Raw genomic sequence first — 21,185 nt, forward strand, 5'->3', positions numbered from 1 at the left:
GGGTCCGGCCGCGGCTGCAGGCGGCGAGTCAGGAAGGGGCTCCAGGTTCTGCTGTGGCTGCCGCCTGTCTGACGAGCCACAAATTATTTGCGTTTTCATGATAAACAGAATTAAACATCTGTTACGAACGTTTACTCACTGGAAATGATACTGAGTTACAGAGTTCGTGTGACAGAGCCCCTCATGAATACCACACACAAACCCACAGGTCTTCCTCAAACCCTGGCCCCCATTTGCTGCTCAGATTTATTTTACACCCACACGCACCTCACGGGTTTTTGTTTGTTCCCACTCCTCCACTTCTCCCTGCCAAGACCCCACCACTTCAGCTGCCCAGCCTCGCGTGGCATAGACCCAAGCCTCCAGCCCGCACACCGCCCCGCTGCGAGCTGCAGACCGGTGCGTGCGGAGCATGGGGCTCTGGGGACCGGCAGCGTATGCGTGTGCAGGGGGAACACCTCCTCCCACGGCGCGCAGGTGATGCAGAGTCTGGAGAGGTCTGCGTGCCCACACCGGCGTCTGGGGCAGGAGGAGGACGGCGAGGTGGCCGTCACAGAATCACAGAATGGTGGGGGTTGGAAGGGACCTCTGTGGGTCATCTAGTCCAACCCCCCTGCCGAAGCAGGGTCACCTACAGCAGGCTGCACAGGACCTTGTCCAGGTGGGTCTTGAATATCTCCAGAGAAGGAGACTCCACAGCCCCTCTGGGCAGCCTGTTCCAGGGCTCCGTCACCCTCAGAGGGAAGAAGTTCTTCCTCATGTTCAGACGGAACTTCCTCTGCTTCAGTTTGTGCCCTTTGCCCCTTGTCCCAGAGAGCAGCCAGAGCTTCTGACTCCCCTGCCAACCTTCCACCCCCTGGTACTGGCTGCCACAGTGAGGAGGCACGAGAACTCTGCTGGTGTGAGGGAGCCACGTTGACTTCAGACATCTGGGCAGGGAATTGGAGGGAAGAGGGGGCTGCGCAGGGAAAGGAGCACCAGCGGAGCTGTTACTGAGGACAGCCTTCTACCCTGGCCCTCGGGGCAAGGAGGGGATCGCTCGTGGTCCCACCATGCTCCCACCCAGGCTCAGCCAGAGTCTGGATTGGGCAGCGCTGGGCGCAACAACACAGCATTGGTTTCTCTCCTACCAAATTAATGAACTGCTGTTAACAAAGGGAGATGAAACAGAACAAAGAAATCGCCCAGCTGTGCTTACCAAACCACGGCCCTGCTACCAATACCACATAACTGCTCAATTTATATTGGACTTAAGCTACCTAAAAGTTAGTTCCAGGGGTTAGACACACAGCCAGATCGTTCCTTTAACTTCACACATAACAGACCTCGAGTCTACATGCACAAATACCTAAAAAATTAGAGTTATACAGCTAAGCAAGCAGGCCAGTCCCTGCTGTGTTACCAAAAGAAGAGCTGCTTCTGAGAAGCCAGGTATAAACACAATAGCCAACTTTTACTTTCATGATAAACACTGGGCCACATTCTTCCCTCTGCACAGAACCTCGTCACAAAAAAGAAAGCAAGTTACATTAATCAAATTGTTTGAAATTTTAATTGAGATCCATGTTTGTTTTGCAACAGTTTCTCAACGGCTACGATGAAACACAAGAATCATTTTGAATGACACTACAAGAAAGCACAAATCCCAGGAAATAATTCTGCATTTGCAGAAGTCTGAATAGAAAAGCCTGATTTTAGCTAAGATCTACAGGATCACGAAGAGCATTAGGGAACGTCCTTGCAAAAATTCCTCCTGTCAGTTAAGGCTTAAAAGAAAGTTTCTCGGAAGTGTGGAGCACGTCTAATCTCAAGGCAACAATTGAGAATTAGAAGTCCTTAGCATCCTTGAACATAGAGCTAGACAATTATTTTCTAAACAAATCTAACTTTACAGTAAATTTCTATTAACCTTATTGAGATTGATTCTTACCACTGGGAGCTGGCACTGTAACTGCCAGTCACTCAGTTGCTCCCAATTTATTGGATGAAACAAATAATGCAACATTTCATGGTTGGTATTGTTTTATTGTCTAATATTGATTAAATTATTTACACTCCTATCTTTCAATCCACAGTTTAGCACTCATACCTATGGCTTTTACTTTTATGTTTAGCACATCTTTGTGTCAAGTGTCAGAATTTTGTTTCAAAAAAACAGGAACTTGATACCATATAGACAAATCTCCTCTGTATTTATGTTTAAACATATTCATTTTCAAAAATGATAACTTATAAAGGAAGAATCTGCTGGTAGCTTTCTTCCAGCTCATGTTTACCACAGATTCTACTGAGCTTTCCCTATTTTAAAGTCTCCCTTTTAGAGTGTCCTGCTGCCTCCACAAGGAATCTTTCTCCTCCCTCAGCCCCCTGCATCTAAATTTAATGCAAAAAAACAGTAGCTAACAATTTTAAGCAAAAACATAAAGCACTGTAACATTACCTACACTGTCTTTTACTGAACCAGGTTCTTGAACACTCTAGGAACTTTGTGGAAATCTAACCAGTCATTGTTGAAAAGGCACAGGATTTTTGCGCTCAGAGACCTACAGCAACACTGTTTTTTTCTCCAGCCTGAATGTTAGGGACTGCTGTTAGGATACAGCAAACAGTCTGATCCAAAAAGTCACAGGTACCCAATTGCCACTTGCAATAGAACCCATCAGATTTTACCGATTCCTCCGCCACAGACACCCTGCAAATCTATAACAGGAGTTTTCTTCTATTGCAAGAGGAAAAGAGGTGAAGTTATTCTTACACATACCCGGGGACGGCGTAACAATGATACAAGCTGTTCATTATTAAAATCCTCACAAAGCTGTCCGTGTCTGTGGTAGTTTCTGCTCCATGGTATTACATGAATGGGAAAGTTATTTTTCACATATGAGAGAAGTTTAGTTGTACGTGAAGAAAGCTAATTTTGGTCCACTTGTCCAGCTTCCTAAGGACAGCATATTGGAAAGCTGACCACTGACAGTTCAAAAACCAATGTAAAAGTTAAGAAAAATAATTTGGTATTTCATTCTTAAACCTGCATAGTGTCGTTATTTGTCCTAGTCATCCGCCTTTTCATTCTGCATGTCCACTAATTGTTGAGTTTTTAAGTCTTCAGCTTGTTCATGATCTTCCTTATCTGCATCATCTACTTGATTAGGTTCCTTTTCTTCTGCTTCTCCTTGATCAACACTTTCATATTCTACCTGTTCGAGTTCTGTCCCATCTATAAGTTCTGCCTGTACTTCTTCCATCTGTATTTGATTTACATGCTCGACATGTAACTGCTCCACATGAACTTCAGCACCTTGTTCAGTCTGAATGTGTTCAACTTCCAAGTAACTAATTTGCACCTGTTCTTGCAGTTCATCTAGCTGCGTGCCCTTCACTTGATTGTCCTGTATGAGATCCTGGTGCATCTGTTCCACAGTTACCTGTGCGGGATCCACTTGTACTTGAATTACTGGTAGGACATGGACTTGCTCCACTTGTTCTATAATAGTCATGGATGTTACCGGTTCAGCTTCCACTGGAAGAACCTCTTCTGTCACCATTCGTTCTGAAATGTTGTGCATTTCTTTGAGATGCCTTCTCAGCTCACTGCCTTGCATGAACCACAAATCACATAAGGTACAGTGGTTGGGTTTGTCACCCGTGTGTATTACCAAGTGATCTTTGAATTGATCCCAGCTGTTGAACACGCTGTTACAAACCTGAAACAAAAGATACAGTATGTCATATTTCTGTTGGCACTGTTTAACAAAATGTAGTGCCTATTTCAGATCATGGCTTCACATAGTGTGGAAGCTACTTGGATTAAAAAAACATGTATGTTAGACGTAAAAGCTGAGAAGTCAGCTTCAGATGACCAGAAGACCTGGTATTTAGTTATTTCTTTTTAAGAAACAGTGAGCTACTTTGAGTTGTGCATAGACCTGATAGCTACAAAATTTGTGAGTCAGTACAGCATTTGAAAGTTTTCTTATTTTAACCTTACATGAAATCCACATACAGCATCATGCCCCAATAAGCCTGGTGATAGAGTTTTGGGTGGAAAGCTATTTATGTATTAATACTGTACAATGAAAGTATAATACAAACTGTTCTTTTACTGAAGTTCTAGATGTGGTACTACTAGCCAGCTTTTCCTGATCAGCTTTCATTTGCTCACAGCACTGTGAGGTTTAACTGGCTAGACTGAACTCTCCCATTTTGCCATTTCAGAAAAAACACTTGAGCAATTTCAGCAGCTAAAACTCTCTAAAAACTCCATTCCTTTAATTCTCTTCCAGCTAGAAGTACTGCCTCGACTGCAGACACACTATTTTCACAAAGCACATGAGCACACTTCCTTCCCTTCAGCTGGCACTGAGGTGAGTAGCCTGAAAACAACACGCAATAGACTACAGAAATGAATGAGGTGTCAGGGTAGAAGAGAGAGAAGAGCAGGGTGGAGCCAGGCTGGGCATAAAGAAACAGGCTCTGGAGTCCTTGTCCATCCATACAAGTGTTCTTGGCCGCAGAAAGCAGCAAAGAACACACATTTCAACGCCCCTTCACTGCTAGCAAACAGTTTTGAAACAGAATGTGATGTCTCCTCATAATTTGCATCAATAGCACAGAAGGACGATGAAGTATCTGACAGGGATTAAGTCAAGAACAGGTCTGTGTAGTGGAGCTAAATACCTCCAATTTGCCGTTGAAGTCTGTTAAAACAGGCTTGTGATGGTAGCGCCATGCTTTTTTTCCCCCCAGTCTCATGCTTTAGGAAGAAGTTGCACATACAGTTCTTAAAGTACTAACCTTATAGACAGGCACTCGAAATTACTTAGTCATACATAAAGGTAATTACTATCGGTAATGCTCAAGCACGTAATTACTGCCTCTGCCAGGCAGAGCCTAATTCAATACTCAAGACACACACTGAAGACCACCAAAAGTGCTCATCAGGGAAGCACAATTTTGTTCTCTCCTCTTTCTTCAGTAAGCCAAGATTTATTTATTGAACACTATTCAAATTTAGTTCTAAGGAAAGAAAAATTCAAGAAAAATTTATCCAAGAATGGCTGTAGTTTCTGAGGGTGGAAGAAACGCTAATCCACGTTCACAACATCTGTGAGAGGATGTGGTATCAATTTAGCAAGAGAAAGTTATAACAAAGTGATTAGAGCGAAGGGTCACAAAGACCAAACAGTATGCTAAGATCACTCTCTTTTGGAACAAATAAAGCTGATATCCAGAGTTTTGTTAACTACACAACCCAATTTAACCGCAAACCACAGCCATTCTGTGAACTGAATAAAGTGAGAGCCTTAAGGGAAAAGAAAAGAGAGAGACAGAGAGAGAGAAAGAGAGAGAAAGAGAGAGAAATGTGTTTGTAGTGTTTGTATTTGAGACTGTCCCAGCAGAGGGGCAGGAAAATGGCAAATTAAAATGCTGCAATAAACCTCAGGTCTTGTATTCTGTAGCTTTTCAGAATCAGATTTTAAAAGCTAAGCAAGATTCATCTGACCAGACTTTCAGTTACATGTAGGACCAAGTACCCTAGCTATCCATCTACAGAATTTATATTTGCTTAAAAGACACTACAGATTGCCATCATAGCTTGGAATGACTTTCTAGACAAAGTCAATATATTGGGTATCAAACAGGAGAAAAATAAAATACAAAACAAAATAGTACTTTGTATTTTGGACTTTCGTGAAGCATGCTCACAAGTAGGAAAGGCCTAGGTCAGTGCACCAAGAACCTTCAAAAGGCAGCAGAAAGATCAGTGAGATGCAGATGAACACTTACCCACCCATAATGATCTGATTATAAGCATTATGAGGCTCTGTATCAGTAATTCCACATTTTAAATGGAACTACTTAGACATAAGAATTTATCTGCATGTTGTGGTTGAATGTGATCCTTGTATTTGTTTTACTAAAAGTAGCTGTTGCAGACATAATATCACTCTTGTTGCCTTCCCTGCTCAGTACTCCCACACTCCCTCAGCACAGCAAGGAGGTACCTAGCCTCTGACGCTACTACTACCATTACCCACCTGACATTCGTACAGCTTCTTTCTTCCCTTTTTAGCTCCAGCGCCAGACTGACAGGCCGTCAGGTGACATTTGAGCGTGCTATTCCTAGCAAAACGTTCATGGCAGTTTGGACATTCAAATGGTTTTTCACCTGTTAAGACAGATACACGGATTTGTAAGTGTAAAAAAACAGCCAGTATTCTGTCAGCTCTCTCTTCTTCCTCTCTCTTCCTTTTGTGAAGGTTGATAAATATGCAGTAAAGACGTGGCCAATTGGATTATTCTACAGCAGAAGAGAAAGAGTCATGACTCTCGTTTAGAAAAAAAACCAGTGCAACAATTACCAGTGCCATTTAAGGTACATTTAGGTTTTTACGGAAATTAGATTACTATTGTGACAAAATATCTTAAAGAAACAGCAGTTATTTCTGTCTCCATCTGATAATATTTGCAATTAAATAATTAACATCAGTAAACATAAAGAGTGACACATATAAGAAGGAACTATTTAAATAATACAAAGTTTTATTTTCAAAAACAGTAACAGCTTATGCTTGATAACTGAAACTGAGCTCCAGAAAAAGAAGTTGGCACGGAATGACCACAAAATAGCAACCAACCAACCAACACCACCTCTCCCCAAGAAACATAGTGCAAACACAGAGGGACACAAAATGCCCCTGCACAAGCAACATAAAAATTTCTTTCAGTTTGGCCACTTAATTTCAAGCCTGGTACTAAGCACAGAAGCCAGCTAAGGATAACAGCAGGGGAGGATGAAAACAGGTTGTTTTCTCTCTTTCATCTAAAGTAGTATATTGTTATTATTCTCATTAAGTAGTAACAAAGAACAACTGGTGTCTCTGTTTACCAATTTCATCATGCACAAGCACAATGAAATTCAAGGAAACTGAAGTACAAAATATTAGGAACAGTGTGTTTCTTCTGACAGGCTGATAATTAATCTGCAGAGGTACTGACACCAACATCTCTGCTGAAACAAACGGCTTAATGAACTCCAAAAGAGGCCGAGACATTTCAGCGGACAACGTAAGCATCTGTTCTGCCTCATTTAAAGCCTGAATTTTCAGGAATGCAGTAATTATCAACTACTGAAATGGAAAGCAAATAAACCTGTATTTTCAGAAATAAAGCTATTCATAAGTTCCTAATCAACTTTTCAAAAGAAATTCACAAGTAGCCTGTAATTCTCACTTATATGCCTAAATGCTACAGAAAAATGTTAAATGGTGGGAACATTCCCGCTATGCTATGTTTTTGGAGGCAGAATAAACCTCCCACAGTCCAGGAGGAAGCACTTAATGACCTGATACACCCACCACCTGGACACTCACAAGTCTGTGGAGCTGGAAGGGATCCACCCAAGAGTGCTGAGGGAACTGGTGGAGGAGCTGGCCAAGCCACTCTCCATCATCTATCAGCAGTCCTGGCTAACAGGGGAGGTCCCAGATGACTGGAGGTTCGCCAGTGTAACACCCACCTACAAGAAAGGCCAGTAGGAGCATCCTGGGAACTACAGGCCTGTCAGCCTGACCTTGGTGCCAGACAAGATTATAGAGCGATTCATCCTGAGTGCGCTCACCAGGCATGTGAAGGACAACCAGGGGATCAGGCCCAGCCAGCATGGGTTTATGAAAGGCAGATCCTGCTTGACCAACCTGATCTTCTTCTATGACCAGGTGACCCTCTTAGTGGATGAGGGAAAGGCTGTAGAAGTCATCTACCTGGACTTTAGTAAGGCCTTTGACACTGTCTCCCACAGCATTCACCTGGAAAAACTAGCTGCCCATGGTTTGGATGGGTGTACACTTCACTGAGTAAAAAACTGGCTGGATGGCCGAGTACAGAGCTTTGTGGTGAATGGAGTTAAATCCAGTTGGTGGCTGATCACAGTGGTGTTCCCCAGGGCTCAGTATTGGGGCCAGTTATGTTTAACATCTTTATCAATGATCTGGATGAGGGGATTGAGTGCTCCCTCAGTAAGTCTGCAGATGACACCAAGCTGGGTGGGAATGTTGATCTGCTTGACGGTAGGAAGGCTCTGCAGAGAGACCGGGACAGGCTGGATTGATGGGCTGAGGTCAGCTGTATGAGGTTCAACAAGGCCAACTGCTGGGTCCTGCACTTAGGTCACGACAACCTCGTGCAGTGCTACAGGCTTGGGGAGGAGTGGCTGGAAAGCTGCCCGGCAGAAAAGGACCTGGGGGTGTTGGTCGACAGCTGGATGAAGATGAGCCAGCAGTGTGCCCAGGTGGCCAAGAAGGCCAATGGCATCCTGGCTTGTATCAGGAGTAGTGTGGACAGCAGGAGTAGGGAGGTGGTCGTACCCCTGTACTCGGCCCTGGTGAGGCCGCACCTGGAGTACTGTGTTCAGCTTTGGGCCCCTCATTACAAGAAGGACACAGAGGTGCTGGAGAGTGTCCAGAAAAGGGCAATGAAGCTGGTGAAGGTTCTAGAGCACAAGTCTTATGAGGAGTGGCTGAGAAAACTGCTTAGTCTGGAGAAGAGGAGGCTGAAGAGAGATGGTGGGTGTCAGGAGGCTGGGGCCAAGCTCTTTTCAGTGGTGCCCAGTGACAGGACAAGGGGCAATGGGCACAAACTGAAGCACAGGAAGTTCCGTCTGAACATGAGGAAGAACTTCATCACTCTAAGGGTGACGGAGCACTGGAACAGGTTGCCCAGGGAGGTTGTGGAGTCTCCTTCTCTGGAGATATTCAAGACCCGCCTGCACAAGGTCCTGTGCAGCCTGCTGTAGGTGACCCTGCTTCGGCAGGGGGGTTGGACTAGGTGACCTACAGAGGTGCCTTTCAACCCTGAACATTCTGTGATTCTGTGTTATTGCTCTCTACAACTGCCTGAAAGGAGGCTGGAGTGAAGCGGGTGTTGGTCTCCTCTCCCAAGTAACAAGTCATAGGACAAGGGGCAATGGACTTAAGTTGCATCAGGGGAGGTTCAGATTGGATATTAGGAAAAATTTCTTTACTGAAAGAGTAGTCAGGCATTGGAACAGGCTGCCCAGGGAAGCGGTGGAGTCCCCATCCCTGGAGGTGTTCAAAAGAATGTGCAGATATGGCACTTCAGGACATTGTTTAGCAGGCATGGTGGTGTTGGGTTGATGGCTGGACTTGATGATGTTAGACGTCTTTTCCAACCTTAATGATTCTATGATTCTGTGAGTCTATGTTGTACAGGTAATGCAGAGGATGCTGAGCTGCCATCAGTCTTGCAGGTCAAAATCATGGACTTTGCCCAAACAAACAATGGATACTACAGAGCAAAGATCACACCACAGACCTTCACCTGCCCTGTGATCTGGTCACATTTCAAGAGTTACTTGGAGCGAGGCACCAGAGAGGGACAGATTTATTCTATTCCTACTCAAATTCTTCAGTAATCTCCAACACATTCTGCTGAAAGTGTCTGAAAGTTACAATTCAAAGATAACACTGGCAATATCCAAAGGCCAAAACAAAAAAAGGCCTAACTTTGAGAAATATTCAGCAGTCAAAATTTCTAGTAAAATCAGAGGGAATCAAAGCTGTTCAGTGTCTCTTTCTGCTAGGGAATATAAACTTTGCAAAACATCAGGATTAGGTCAGCATATTGAGAGCAGTAGCTTCATTCTAAGATTGACTGCTGTATGAGGAAATTGTTCTTCCTGTGTAAGACAAATTAGAGCTATTGAACTCAACAGGTATACATTACTTCAGTGCAGAGTTGCAGAAATTCCGTGCTGTGCGTTACTTATGATTGGCAAGTGAAATCTCATCCATTCTCATAAAGGGGAAAAAAATAATAATTAGATCAGACCAAAACCCCCTCCCTCTTTATAAATTCTGGATATTACTTTGTTAATACTTTCAGAGTTACATGACATGCAAGATATTTTTGAGGTACTTTTTCAGAGACACAGAAGCTGCTTAAGGCACTGTACGCATAAGTGAGATGGATCCATGGCTCTCCTTACTTTCTTTTACTAAGACAAAGATAATAGCCATTAGTAATGTCAAATTCGCACATCAAAAGAATTACCAACACTGATGAGGTGTCTATTTCTGCCCCAGTTGCTACCTGCATGTGATTGTTGGTGTTGTGATTAAGCAGCAACAAGATCAAGCACTTGTAGGACATTTTCTCCCAGGCTTTTAAATTTCATTTTAGCATTCAACCAGCGCTATATAGAATTCAGAGCTTAGAAAGCCTTTGGCTGAATGAGCATTTTTCCACTGATATTAGAAGACCACAGTTAAGTGGTAGTATCTATTTTGATTTTAAGCTTAAGGCTTTTGAAAATGCTAGAGTAATTAGCTTCCCTGTGTTACACTTGTACCAATATATATTTAGAAAGTACTCTGTACCTCCTGTCACATGCTAAATTGCTTTGTCCCCAAAATCCTTCATCGCAACAGAAACAAATATATTGTGATATTTGTGGTATTTGGGTTACTCTGTTAATCTGCCACAAACTTTTCTCTGAAAAGACTTCTGTGAAGTAACTTGTATTTGGATTGGTCATAATGGAGAAACATATAATGGAGAAATGCTTCACAGGGAATAAGGATTTGCCAAAGACTGTTTATATATGGAACTTTGAGGGGCTATTGGGAACAGACTGAATACAGTGTCATATATGAACACTCAGCAGTCCCATACACAGATACAAAGAAATTTGAATTAAAAGGCTTTAACAACAATAAGAAGCTGTGAAAGAAGTAGGGCTGCTACCCTCTCTTTAATTCTTACTGATGACTCATCACTGACATATTAAACAAAAACATCTGGAAGATCAGGACCACATATAGTTTACATGCAGTTATCTGTATAATGCTCAGTACCTGTTCCGGGAGTAGACTTCTTCATGAGATGAAAAAGTAGCATCTCAACCTCCCATATTATAAAGAAGAAAGGAGCACAAGTCATTTTGTACTCAAAAGATGCTATCCAAGTTTCAGAGGCAAATTTCACCATAAAAAAAAGTGTAACTATAGCCACTAGAAATGTTTTGCTGTGTTAATTAGCAAAGAAAATTCAAATCATAGCTGAGATGTCCAGAGCAAGGGTGAAACTTTCAAAACCAGATGGTACAAGAGAGAATTTTCAGAGGGTATTTTATGCTTAGTGCATTAATAGGCATTTGCTCTGGAGTTCTGATAGATAAAGAAACCCTCTAAACTGTATTCCACTGAAGCTCACAGTTCAGATCCTATTTCAACAGAAATAATTACTAGTAGAATTGTGAACATAAAAGTAGCTTCTCAGTTTGGGACTTCTGAAGAAGGAACATGCCTTAAGAAATTATTTTGAAAAAATCTTGAAGACTTAATAGACCTAAGAGCAAAGCTTCATTAGTGCTTTCTGGTTTTAGGTGCCTATTCTTCATGACCTCAACCCCTCAAAAGTTTACATCAGTGGAAAACAGCACAAATAAACAAAAAGACAAACCAGGATTTTAGTTGTAACAAGAAACCAAGTATTTTTAGCACGCAGGACTCATGTTCTCTTTAGCATATTCTCTATTTCCCCAAAACAGGCAAAATCTCAAAATGCTAGAGCCAAGGCCACAAGCACAGACTATAGCAGCATTCTTACCTGTGTGCTTCCGGAGATGCTCTTTAAAATGTCCAAAGTGGTCAAACTGCTTATCACAGTACTGGCATACATGTATTTTTTTGCCAGGTCTTTGCTTCTTGCTGGCACCACCTTCATCGAGGTGGTAACAGGTGAGGTGCTGTTTCAAAGCACTCTCTCGTAGGTATCTTTTATTGCATATGTCACACTTGTAACTCTCAGTAGAGTGTGTTTTCATGTGTTCCTTAAAATGGTAAAACAATTTAAAGGATCGGTTACATTTCTCACAGTGGAATAAATTGTTCACGTGTGACAGCTGAAGTTCCACAATTTCAATACCTTCTACCTGTTTGCACGAGGGATCAGCTGCACTATCACCTTCTTCTTGGATCTGGCATTTTCTCTCTCCCTGACGATACTTGCTGGTGATATCTGCCAAAAGAGCCAAAGCAGATTCATCTGATGTACCCGTTGTCTGTATGTACTTTATGGATTGCTCTGCAGAAGCTACTTCTTCAAGTGTTTCAATGCTGTCATCTTCCACTTCAATCGTCCCTTCAGCAATCTCAACCTCAATTTCAACAGGCTCCGATTCTGCTGATGGCAGTGTTTCTGTGATAACATTAGAGGTCTCGGCTATCTTCCTCTTTTTTGGTTTATTTTTACCTTGTGCTTGATTTGATTCTAAGGGTGATGAATTTTCTTTGTTCCTGTAAAGCATTTGTATAAACACTGTTAAGATCCACAAGCACTGACGTAACAATTCCTGCCTAATACTGAACTTCTGCATCCCAACACTCTATAGCTGTTTCTCCAAGAAGCCAAATGATGAATGACCACACAATCTATATGCATATCAGAGGCTAATTTGTCCTTAATCTCTACTACTTAGGGCTGTAAAATAGCATGGTTAAAGCTGCAGAGCCTTTGACATAAGGCTACTGAAGTGTTCTAAATAGCTCGGCTGGAAGGCTACAAAGCACCTATCAAGAAGAACAGCCAATTAACCTAATGACATAGCTTTATCTAAGAAATTTGTGAAATTCTGTACTTGGAAAGAAAACATCACCGATGGAAGGAGTTCTTTGGCCTGCCTACTCAGAAATAAGATTCAAGTCCTTCCTATGATATTCACCTCTTCAGCTCTGGAGTGTGTTACATTGCCTGCAGCGCTCACAGCTTGTTAGAAGACACTACAGCTGTGACTTCACACAGCAATTATTATAACCCTCGTACTTCAGGAAAGCATACAGCTAACAGCTGACGTAAAAACAAAAGCCACTGGGATGTGGAAAGAGTATTCTAGTTTAATTTTCCAGGCTTAGACACAACCCCCAGCTCTGTTCCTGTTCTCCCTGCATCATACACACACAATCCCCTTCCTCCAAGATGCCAGGGACAGCATCCCATCTCACACGCAGACAGAGCTGAGTGGGCCAACAATTTGAAGTCACACCCTCAAGACCATCTGCAGCACTCATGGGCTGGAGGTTTTACTACCGATTACCAGTTTTGAAAATGAGTGGCTCTCTTACCCTCAAATCAGACTGACAGCTGTAAGCTGTGTCTTTGCCTTCCTTTGCAGCCTGATGAACTCATTCACGTAATCGTCTCCCTATCACTTCCACGTTTTCTAGTAAAAGAAGGGAAAAGGCTTCCCAGTATCTGTAAGTCGTAGATGTGTGGCTGATGATCTAACGCAGGATACAGCTTATTAAACTGTACCTTACTCTATTCAGACACAGGAAGACAGAGCAGCTAAACTTACAGTTCCATCTAGCCTGGATCTCTGGTGTCTAGAAAGTGACAGCTACTCTGCACACTACCACAAGGAGCTCCAGGACCACGTGCTGAAAGAATGATCTGCTCAGCAAAGAGGAGACTACTGTCCTTGGCCACATTGTGTGGAAGTTTGAATGCGGACACACAAGTACAACACAACTGCACTTTAACGAACAATAGCTCGTTGTTTTCTTTCGAGTCTAAACTATGCGATGTGCAACTCTTTGATGCATGATGCAAATAGTTAGTTCTATAATCATCTCTACTTCAGCTGAAGTTTCTGAAGCCTAACCCTTTCAGTCAAAGCTCTGACTGAGGCACTGTATTGCAATTCTTCCCCCACTTACTGTGGAGGAGAAAACAGAGACTGACAGCAGTACTGAAGCTTGTCTTCCTAAACAAAAAAACCCCAAACAAACCAAACTCCCACAAAAAACTTCAAAATCTATGAACAATGGAAGTAAGTCTAAGAATAGACTGGCTTCCACGTGTGTTCGTTAAGCAAAACCTTTGTTTCCTTGTAACATAAAATTTACAGTGTTTACTATTGATGCATAACCAACAAACTGCATAACTTTATAGACTAGTGGGAAATAATTGCTGGCTGGATAGTGTAGCTTGATGGATGGATTGGAATCCTAGCTCATCAGCTCTACCGGTATACACTGACTCAAAGTGATACTCATTACACCATACTTTTTCAGTTTCAGTTTTCTCTTAAATTCCTCAAGCAGACAGTTAAGGTCTGCTTTTATTAATTAATTAATAAAAAAAATAAAGTATTATTTTGGTGGTACCATGCTTAATCTTAGTAATACCAAAAAAAGGGTGTTTGTGGGGTTGGAAGGTAGGACTAGAAATGCACAAGCCCGTATCTTTCCTATTAAAAAAAAATTACATATTTATTCAGCTCTACTGCCAATCCACAGAATAAGCACAGAATAAGTTATTTCGAAAATAAATGCTGATGCTGAAAACCAAGTTTGCAGCATATCATGTCACGGAGGTTTTTTTAAATAAAATGTTAGCTGGCTGCTAGAGGAACTCGGGGCCAATGCCGCTCTCCTTGGCTAATGTGTCTAAGGGGAGACAAAAAGGAAGCAACAGCCTTTCCTTAGCCTGAATGCAAAGACCTTTCAGCAGGTCTAGAAGAGAAACCAAGAACAGCCATAATGCTGGGAGTATTTATGGCTGCTGCCTCTGTCTCATGTCAGCAGAACAGTGTAGCATGCAGAAGGAATGAGAATGTGACACCACGTTGTGAAAGTGAAAGGGAAGGAAGGGAAAGAAAAACAGCATGATGGGACTGTCACCTGCTTTTCTCAGATTGAAGTCTGGTAATGGAGTAGAGTTCCTGGTACTGGATAAAAGGTGCCACAGCAACATTTGATTAAGTATTGATCCCGTATAAAACTGATTATAACAGTTACACTCTTTCAAGAAGTTTGACAGGTTAATTTTGCAGCAAGAAGTTTTAAGATCACTGCTTATTCTCTCAGAAATAGCAGAAAGCTACATGAAACCAGAACACCAGCACAAGCTTGTTAATGTGGTCTAATATCCGACGCACATCGCCACTGTACACCCAGCTGTTAACCAGGTGTGGGCAGTCAGATAGCAGAGAGACCTGCTGACTATTAATTACCACAAAGTCACAGCCTTGCCATGTCTGCAACATCTACCAGCCATGTCACTTGTCATCGAGTTCCAGCCTAAGGAACGTGACATTTGTTTTTTCACCTGTATAATTCTGACTTATATCTTCTCATAGAAGAGTATATGGTCCCACACAAGTTTAAGAGGTTCCAGGATAAGGAACAGCACTGCTAAATACTGGCAGTTCTTGTAAAAGGATTCCTGTGACTCTGCATTTCAGTGTTGGGAAGAGAGGCTTATGTGCTTACCTGATTTCAAGGGCTTTGATTGCTTCTAACATCTGTAGATACTCTGCTGCTTTCCAAACGTCATTTGCTTCCTCCTCACCTTGGACCATTAGTTTTGCTGTATAGGTGAACTCGATTAGGTGACGAAACGCCATGTTACTTACACCTGCATACAGGCAAGAAAAAACAGAGTTTCTTTTAGCAATTCCTCCATCTTATTTGTCTGATGAATCTTGCACACTTGCCTGCTCACCACATCGCTCACAGCACTATAGCTGCCGGTTTCATAAAGACGACACCCTTAAAAAGCTCATGTTGGAATAAAATGTCTATTATAGAAACATGTGAATCTGGAATAACTACAGACATACGCAACAACAAAGATAAAACAAAAGAAGACGGACAGAATGCTTTTTTAATAATAAAAAGCATAGATTTAAACACAAAAATATAAGCTTTCTCAAAAGGCACTTCTGAGCAGCAAGTTACTTGAGCTTGAAATACTGCTCCAGGAGTCTGCTCCCTGCATACCTGGCAAGTACTGTGCCATGTCTATCCTGTTCTTGCATCCCAGTCACCGCATCTGCCATTCGCCATCACTGGCAGCCTTTTTCATCTGACCAGAACGGGTATTGTCAGGGAAAAGATTACGTGTCACATTGCTAGTCCTAAAAACATACAGGGTCTGCCTGACTTCCATTAGCCATGTATTGAGAGAAGATAAAAAAATTAAGGAAAAAAACCACCCACAGAACATCACGCTTTCACTTCCAAAAGATGTAATTCAAGACTTGTTTTTCTTTTTAATTCTTCCTCAGGGCAAGTTTTTTTCCAGTGGTGGTAGCTGCCTCAGAACAACTCAAGAACTGAGATCTCAAAAGCTAACTGATATGACCAAGCACGTATGTAAGCCCATCCCAAGGACACTACATCCATCTCCAGCTTGGGCACACACCTCTGAATGTTTTTATTTGCACAAATCAGATTACCTTCAATCTCCACCAAGGGCTCCTGAGTGAAATCTTGGAAGAATTTGTAGAAGAACTGGCTACAGGCAGCAAGAACAGCCTTATGAGCTTTGAAATGGTGACCTACGAAGAGAGACAAAAACTTACTTTAGGGTAACATCTTCCTCATTCATAGTGCAGAACAAGTGCCGATGCAGAAGAGGCCACCCCACCTACAAATCTATTCCAGCAACATCTTGTGACTTAGTATATCTCCCTGTAACGCAGGATACTACTGCAGCTAGCCTGTCTCATGCAGACCCTTGCTGACATCACTGACCTTGCAGAAGCTCTGCAACTCAGTCAGCTGGAGAACTCACTCACTCCAGTGTTCCTCTTATCAGATATTTAAGCTATAGGAAATTCCTGTGTGAACATTTTCCTGTATGTTTTGGGCTCAGCTCTCAGGTTTTATCCAAATTTTCCTTGTTTTTTGTTGCTCTTTCAGATTGCTATATTTTATCAGCACTGCTGCCAGCATAAACACCACTGCAAAACAGAAGTGGTTCTGCTCTGTTCTTCCTGTATTCCAGGCTGTGTATTCCCCATCAATGTGCTGCCTTCACCTTGGCGCAGGCATGAGTGTTCATAAGGCTCCATGGGACAGAGACAGGAGAAACAATATGGATTAGAACTACAGAGCTGCACACAAAACAAGCTTTGAGCTCAACAACTGGATTTGGTAATACCTGAGCAGTAACAAACATTCAGGGTAAGTTTTATGCAGGTGCTGTCGGTGAAACTATGGCAGTTCCTGAAGAGTAGTTTTTTATTCATTTGCTTACATTTTTGTAACTGGGGCTCTGTTGGACCCAGCTCCTTCAAGTGAGTTCTTGCTGTCTTTTTAAAGATCAGGTGGTACTCCTTTAGCTAAGTTTGTCCTAGCAGTTTGCTGCCTATCTTCTTTGAATTCCTCATTTGTTCCAAGATGTGTCTGGGATAAGAAGCAATCTTAGGCCATCTATCAGACATCCTCTTTTCAAAGGAGATAACAAGCACTTATACATATCTCCATCATCCTTTTAAACTAGTACTTTTGTCCTTAGAACACACACAAAAAGAAAAATGAGTACTTCTACCCTATTTTAACTGTATATTAAAATAGTAGGCAGATACCAGAGAATCAAGAAGTAAATCTTATTTCAAGCTGGTGGGGTTTTTTTTTTGTTTTTTGTTTTTTTTAACCCATAGTATTTGTACAAGTTCTCTGCATGCAAACAGTCAGCTCAAGTTAGGCAAAAATATTTCAACAATGTTTTGGAAATCCTTAGACAGCACATTAAATACAGCATGGGAGTTTTCAAATGGACTTCAATCCGAAAATATTTAGTCCCATGTTTGGAAAAGCAGAAGCAAAATTATTAATCACTGCTGGAGACTGTGTTCACCCCAAGATCTGAAATGAAACTTTGCAAGCAACTTGCATGCTGGTACAGAACCAAGAATTTGTTAGCAGCTCAGTCTGACAGCTGAACTGTGACAAATCCGACAGGCTCCCAACACAGCTTTCATAATTCTCTGCCTACCAACTGGTTCTCAGGGCTGTACGTACCATCGACAATCAGAGTGATATCTGTAAACTGGTCCTGCTCACGCTGTTCATTCAGTCTATCCAAAATAACTTTATAGTGTTCAGGGAACTCCTGGATACATTCCATCGTTTCTTCAGCTTCCATGGCACAAGGACTAGCCTGCAAAAACATGTGGTATGAGCGTAAGAACACTGCACCCTTCAGTAAATACTATGCACAGTCAGGTTAGTATTCAACCATGAACTAACCAGCACTTTTCAGGGACTACAAACCCAAAAGAAACACTAAACTGTCTTGGTAACAGGTTTACCCGATTTCAGCTGACAGGTAGGAAATGGTAGGGTTTAATGATGTGGAATATTGCCTTATTTATACACAGGAAAAAACAGTCAAAGAGGGTATGTATATGTATGTATTCTACAGATTCAGAAGGGACCCACCTCCCTCAAAGCAAACACTGCAGGGACATAACATATCCACAGCTAATGACCCAGCAACACCTCAGCAGTGTAACGTCAGAATCTTTACACAGTTACTTCTCGCAGTTCCACCAATCTGCTTGGTGGAAGAACAGTTCTTAAAATTTTCCTATTTAAGTCACATTTTGCACCTAGCGAGCACAAGATGTTTATTTCCTTTAAAAAAGGATGTAATAAAGCAACTCTTTTCAGCTTCTGAGTACATAGGAGTTGCCAGAGATTCAACGTGCTGTCATACCCAAGAGCAAAGAGAGTCTTATTTACCCAGCCTACTTGCACTTCTCCCCCAGCAAGGCGAAATATTCTTTGCCAGCTTTCTGAAAGAGACACATATCTTGTAATTCGATGGCCCTCCCTCCCTTACTTAGACATATTAAACATAGCTGGGGGTGGGAGCTGCAGAGGTTCTCAGACCTGAAGAGGTTTAGCAGAACTCTGTGCCTGGGGACGAGACGCCGATGTTCGTCTGCTGCTTATGCAAAAGAACCTTGGGAGACTCCAAGTGCTTCAATGGAAGCATTTCATAAATTAACGCCAGGCAAAATCTCTTCAGATCTGTGCAGCAGCACACATCTTCAACTTACACATTCACACAGCTCACATTGAGAATCCCGTAGCAAAAGGAAAGACATTTCAAAGTCACACTAGCACAGAAACGTTGTTTCTTTTCAGTCTAACTCACTTTGCTTTAAAACTCATTCAAGCCTCATCAGAAACCACCCGTTCTTCGATTTGAGACGTATCCTCCACCATACTGTTATGCTCAGTATGGAGGACCAAAGGAGGAAAGTCAGGAGAACAGCTAGTATCAAACCAAACATTGAATACAGAGATGGAAATTTCTGGTGTGGCAAAGCAGCCATTTTCTTCAGAGTGACAGAAGAAACTAGAAAGCAGGTGCTCCCTGACTTCTGGTGCAGGTTTTTTATGGTGTGGAATTGGAAAGTCCTGAGGCCAAAACTGTTCCTTATATGTACTAACCACGTCTGAGCTGATGCCACCACGCTTGCTAACTCCCCTGTGCGGCTGTGTAAATTCTACCTTGCTTATAACAAACACACATACAGGTATACAGGTTTTATAGAAGCAGAGAGGAGAATTACCTGGTTATGATAAAAGTAAAGTTATTTTCTTATGACTAACAAACAAGCAAAGGAAATTGTGGAATACTTTTTTTCACCACAAAACACACTCTTTCTTGTATCTCAGAAAAACTGGCCCATGGAGAAGCCAACAGCACGTAAACAGAAGAGCAGAAGCAATAGCTTGCGGGAGTCTCGCTCTACCCACTATCACTGCTTTGCCAAGCAGAGGCTGAAATACCTCTCAGGGTCTTAAAGGGGACAGAGGAGACCACCTGTGAGGGCAAGGGGGAAGGTGAGGTGGAAGTGAGCGGATGCTGCTGCTGCGTTCACCTCATCTGTAATGGTGGGTCTAAGACAGATGACCAGAAGCTCCTGCCTTTCTTCCACAGTTTCACATGGGGAGAGCCACTTACTTCACTGCTTTATTCTTCTCAACCATTTTTGACACATCATGAAAGGACAGATGACTTGCAGTTAAAAGCACAGTTCCTTAGACAAAATTTTGACCTCCAGCTCTCATGACTTCCGCCTACCCAAATGCGATTTACTTCCAGACTGAAACTTTGTAGGGATATCTTACAAATGAACCTCCCCAAAATAGCAGAGCAACGTCCTCCCCCGACCAAACCTAAGGAGTTATAACAAGTTCCTGTCTTCCTCGCAACACTTAAAAAACACAAACGAAACCCCACGCATCTTACTACAGCTAGTTTATTGTCACGAGTTAACGCAGGACTAGTAAAAGGCGTGACTTCGTTGTGCGTCTAAATGCAGTCGCAGCGCTCTCACTTTAAAACCTCGGTGGCAGCAGAAGGCGGCCCAGCGGAACAGCAGACGTTCACCGAGGGCACGGCTGCTCGGGAGGAAGACGCGCGGGGCGCGGCCCCCGGAGAACACCGAGCAGCCGCGGCGGGCAGACCGAGGCGACCCCGGCCGCCGCTCGCGGGCGGGCTCACGGACGTGTGCGGGGACCGGGGCTCCTCCAGCCCTCCACCGGGTTTCTCCCCCTCCCCCCGCCTTTGCTTCCACGCACCCGCGTCGGGCGGCGGCCCCCGCCAGGCGGCGCCACCGCCGGCCTCGCGCCACAGGGCCCCGCGCCCCGCCGCCGGCCGCAGCCCCATTGGCGGGCGCCGATGGCAGTCAGCGCGGCGCCCCCCCCCCGCCAATCGTCAGGCGGCGGCGGGGCCCGCCCCCGAGGCGGAGGAGCGAATGAGCGCCCGCCGAGTCCCAGGAGCGGGAGAAGGCGGAAGGCCTGGCCGGCGCCGAGGGCCCGCCGGGCGCGGGCGCCCCGAGAGCGGCGCGGGGAGCCGCCGGCGGGGGCGAGCACCCCGCGGGGGCGCCCCCGAGGAGCGGGCCCGGCCGGCGGCGTCCCGACCCGTGCGCTCGGCAGCGCCGCCGCCTCGTTCGCCTCATTACGTCATCAAAGCGCGCATTAAATCGATCCCTTTTAGATCCGCGGCCGGGCCGCGGCCCGGCGTCGCGGCGGCCCGAGGGGTGGGGCGGCGGCCCCGCTAGGTACTCACCGCCAGGAGCCCCTCGCCCCGCCGCGCCCGCTCCGCCGTTGCCGCTTCCTGCTCCCCAGCGCGCTGGAAAGCGGGGCGGGCGCCGGCCAATAGCGACTCGCATTCCCGGCCTGCACCGCGCGGGGGGAAGTGACGACGAGGTCACCTTTCACGCGACAGGGCGCGCGGGTGGCGGGGAGGCGGTGCTCGGCGGCCCGGTGCTTCCTGGGAGCTGCAGTCCCCGCGTGGCCGGCGCGTGTCACGGCACCGCGCGCGGGGGGGCGGTGTCGCCGCGAGGAGCCGCGCGC

The 21,185-nt window shown here is 44.1% G+C and overlaps 1 protein-coding gene across 2 annotated transcripts; it reads right to left on the reverse strand.

The window, feature by feature from the left end:
• Positions 1 to 1,571: 1,571 nt before the first annotated feature.
• Positions 1,572 to 20,982, reverse strand: ZNF131 (zinc finger protein 131). 2 transcript variants are annotated; one of them, XM_075411682.1, is made up of 8 exons: positions 20,899 to 20,982; positions 17,832 to 17,970; positions 16,262 to 16,363; positions 15,294 to 15,438; positions 11,954 to 12,317; positions 11,629 to 11,851; positions 6,039 to 6,169; positions 1,572 to 3,704 (listed from the first exon to the last, which is right to left on the reverse strand). In XM_075411682.1, exons 2-8 carry the CDS (start codon positions 17,953 to 17,955, stop codon positions 3,051 to 3,053), a joined length of 1,743 nt encoding a protein of 580 aa, XP_075267797.1. In that variant the 5' UTR covers positions 17,956 to 17,970; positions 20,899 to 20,982; the 3' UTR covers positions 1,572 to 3,050. The 2 variants fall into 2 exon arrangements, with proteins under 2 accessions (XP_075267797.1, XP_075267796.1); XM_075411681.1 differs by having other exon boundaries at positions 11,629 to 12,317.
• Between the last annotated feature and the right edge of the window lie 203 nt (positions 20,983 to 21,185).

This window comes from Opisthocomus hoazin, chromosome Z (genome assembly GCF_030867145.1).
Source record: "Opisthocomus hoazin isolate bOpiHoa1 chromosome Z, bOpiHoa1.hap1, whole genome shotgun sequence".
In the NCBI taxonomy this organism is placed as follows: Eukaryota; Metazoa; Chordata; class Aves; order Opisthocomiformes; family Opisthocomidae; genus Opisthocomus; species Opisthocomus hoazin.

Coding starts and splice junctions, on each gene's coding strand:
- ZNF131 (XM_075411681.1), bottom strand. CDS start 17,955: ATGGAAGCTGAAGAAACGATGGAATGTATCCAGGAGTTCCCTGAACAC. Junction 12,318..15,293: donor ATCAAAGCCCTTGAAATCAG/GTAAGCACATAA, acceptor AATGCTTTACAG/GAACAAAGAAAATTCATCAC. Junction 6,170..11,628: donor GCATCTCCGGAAGCACACAG/GTAAGAATGCTG, acceptor CTGTCTTAACAG/GTGAAAAACCATTTGAATGT.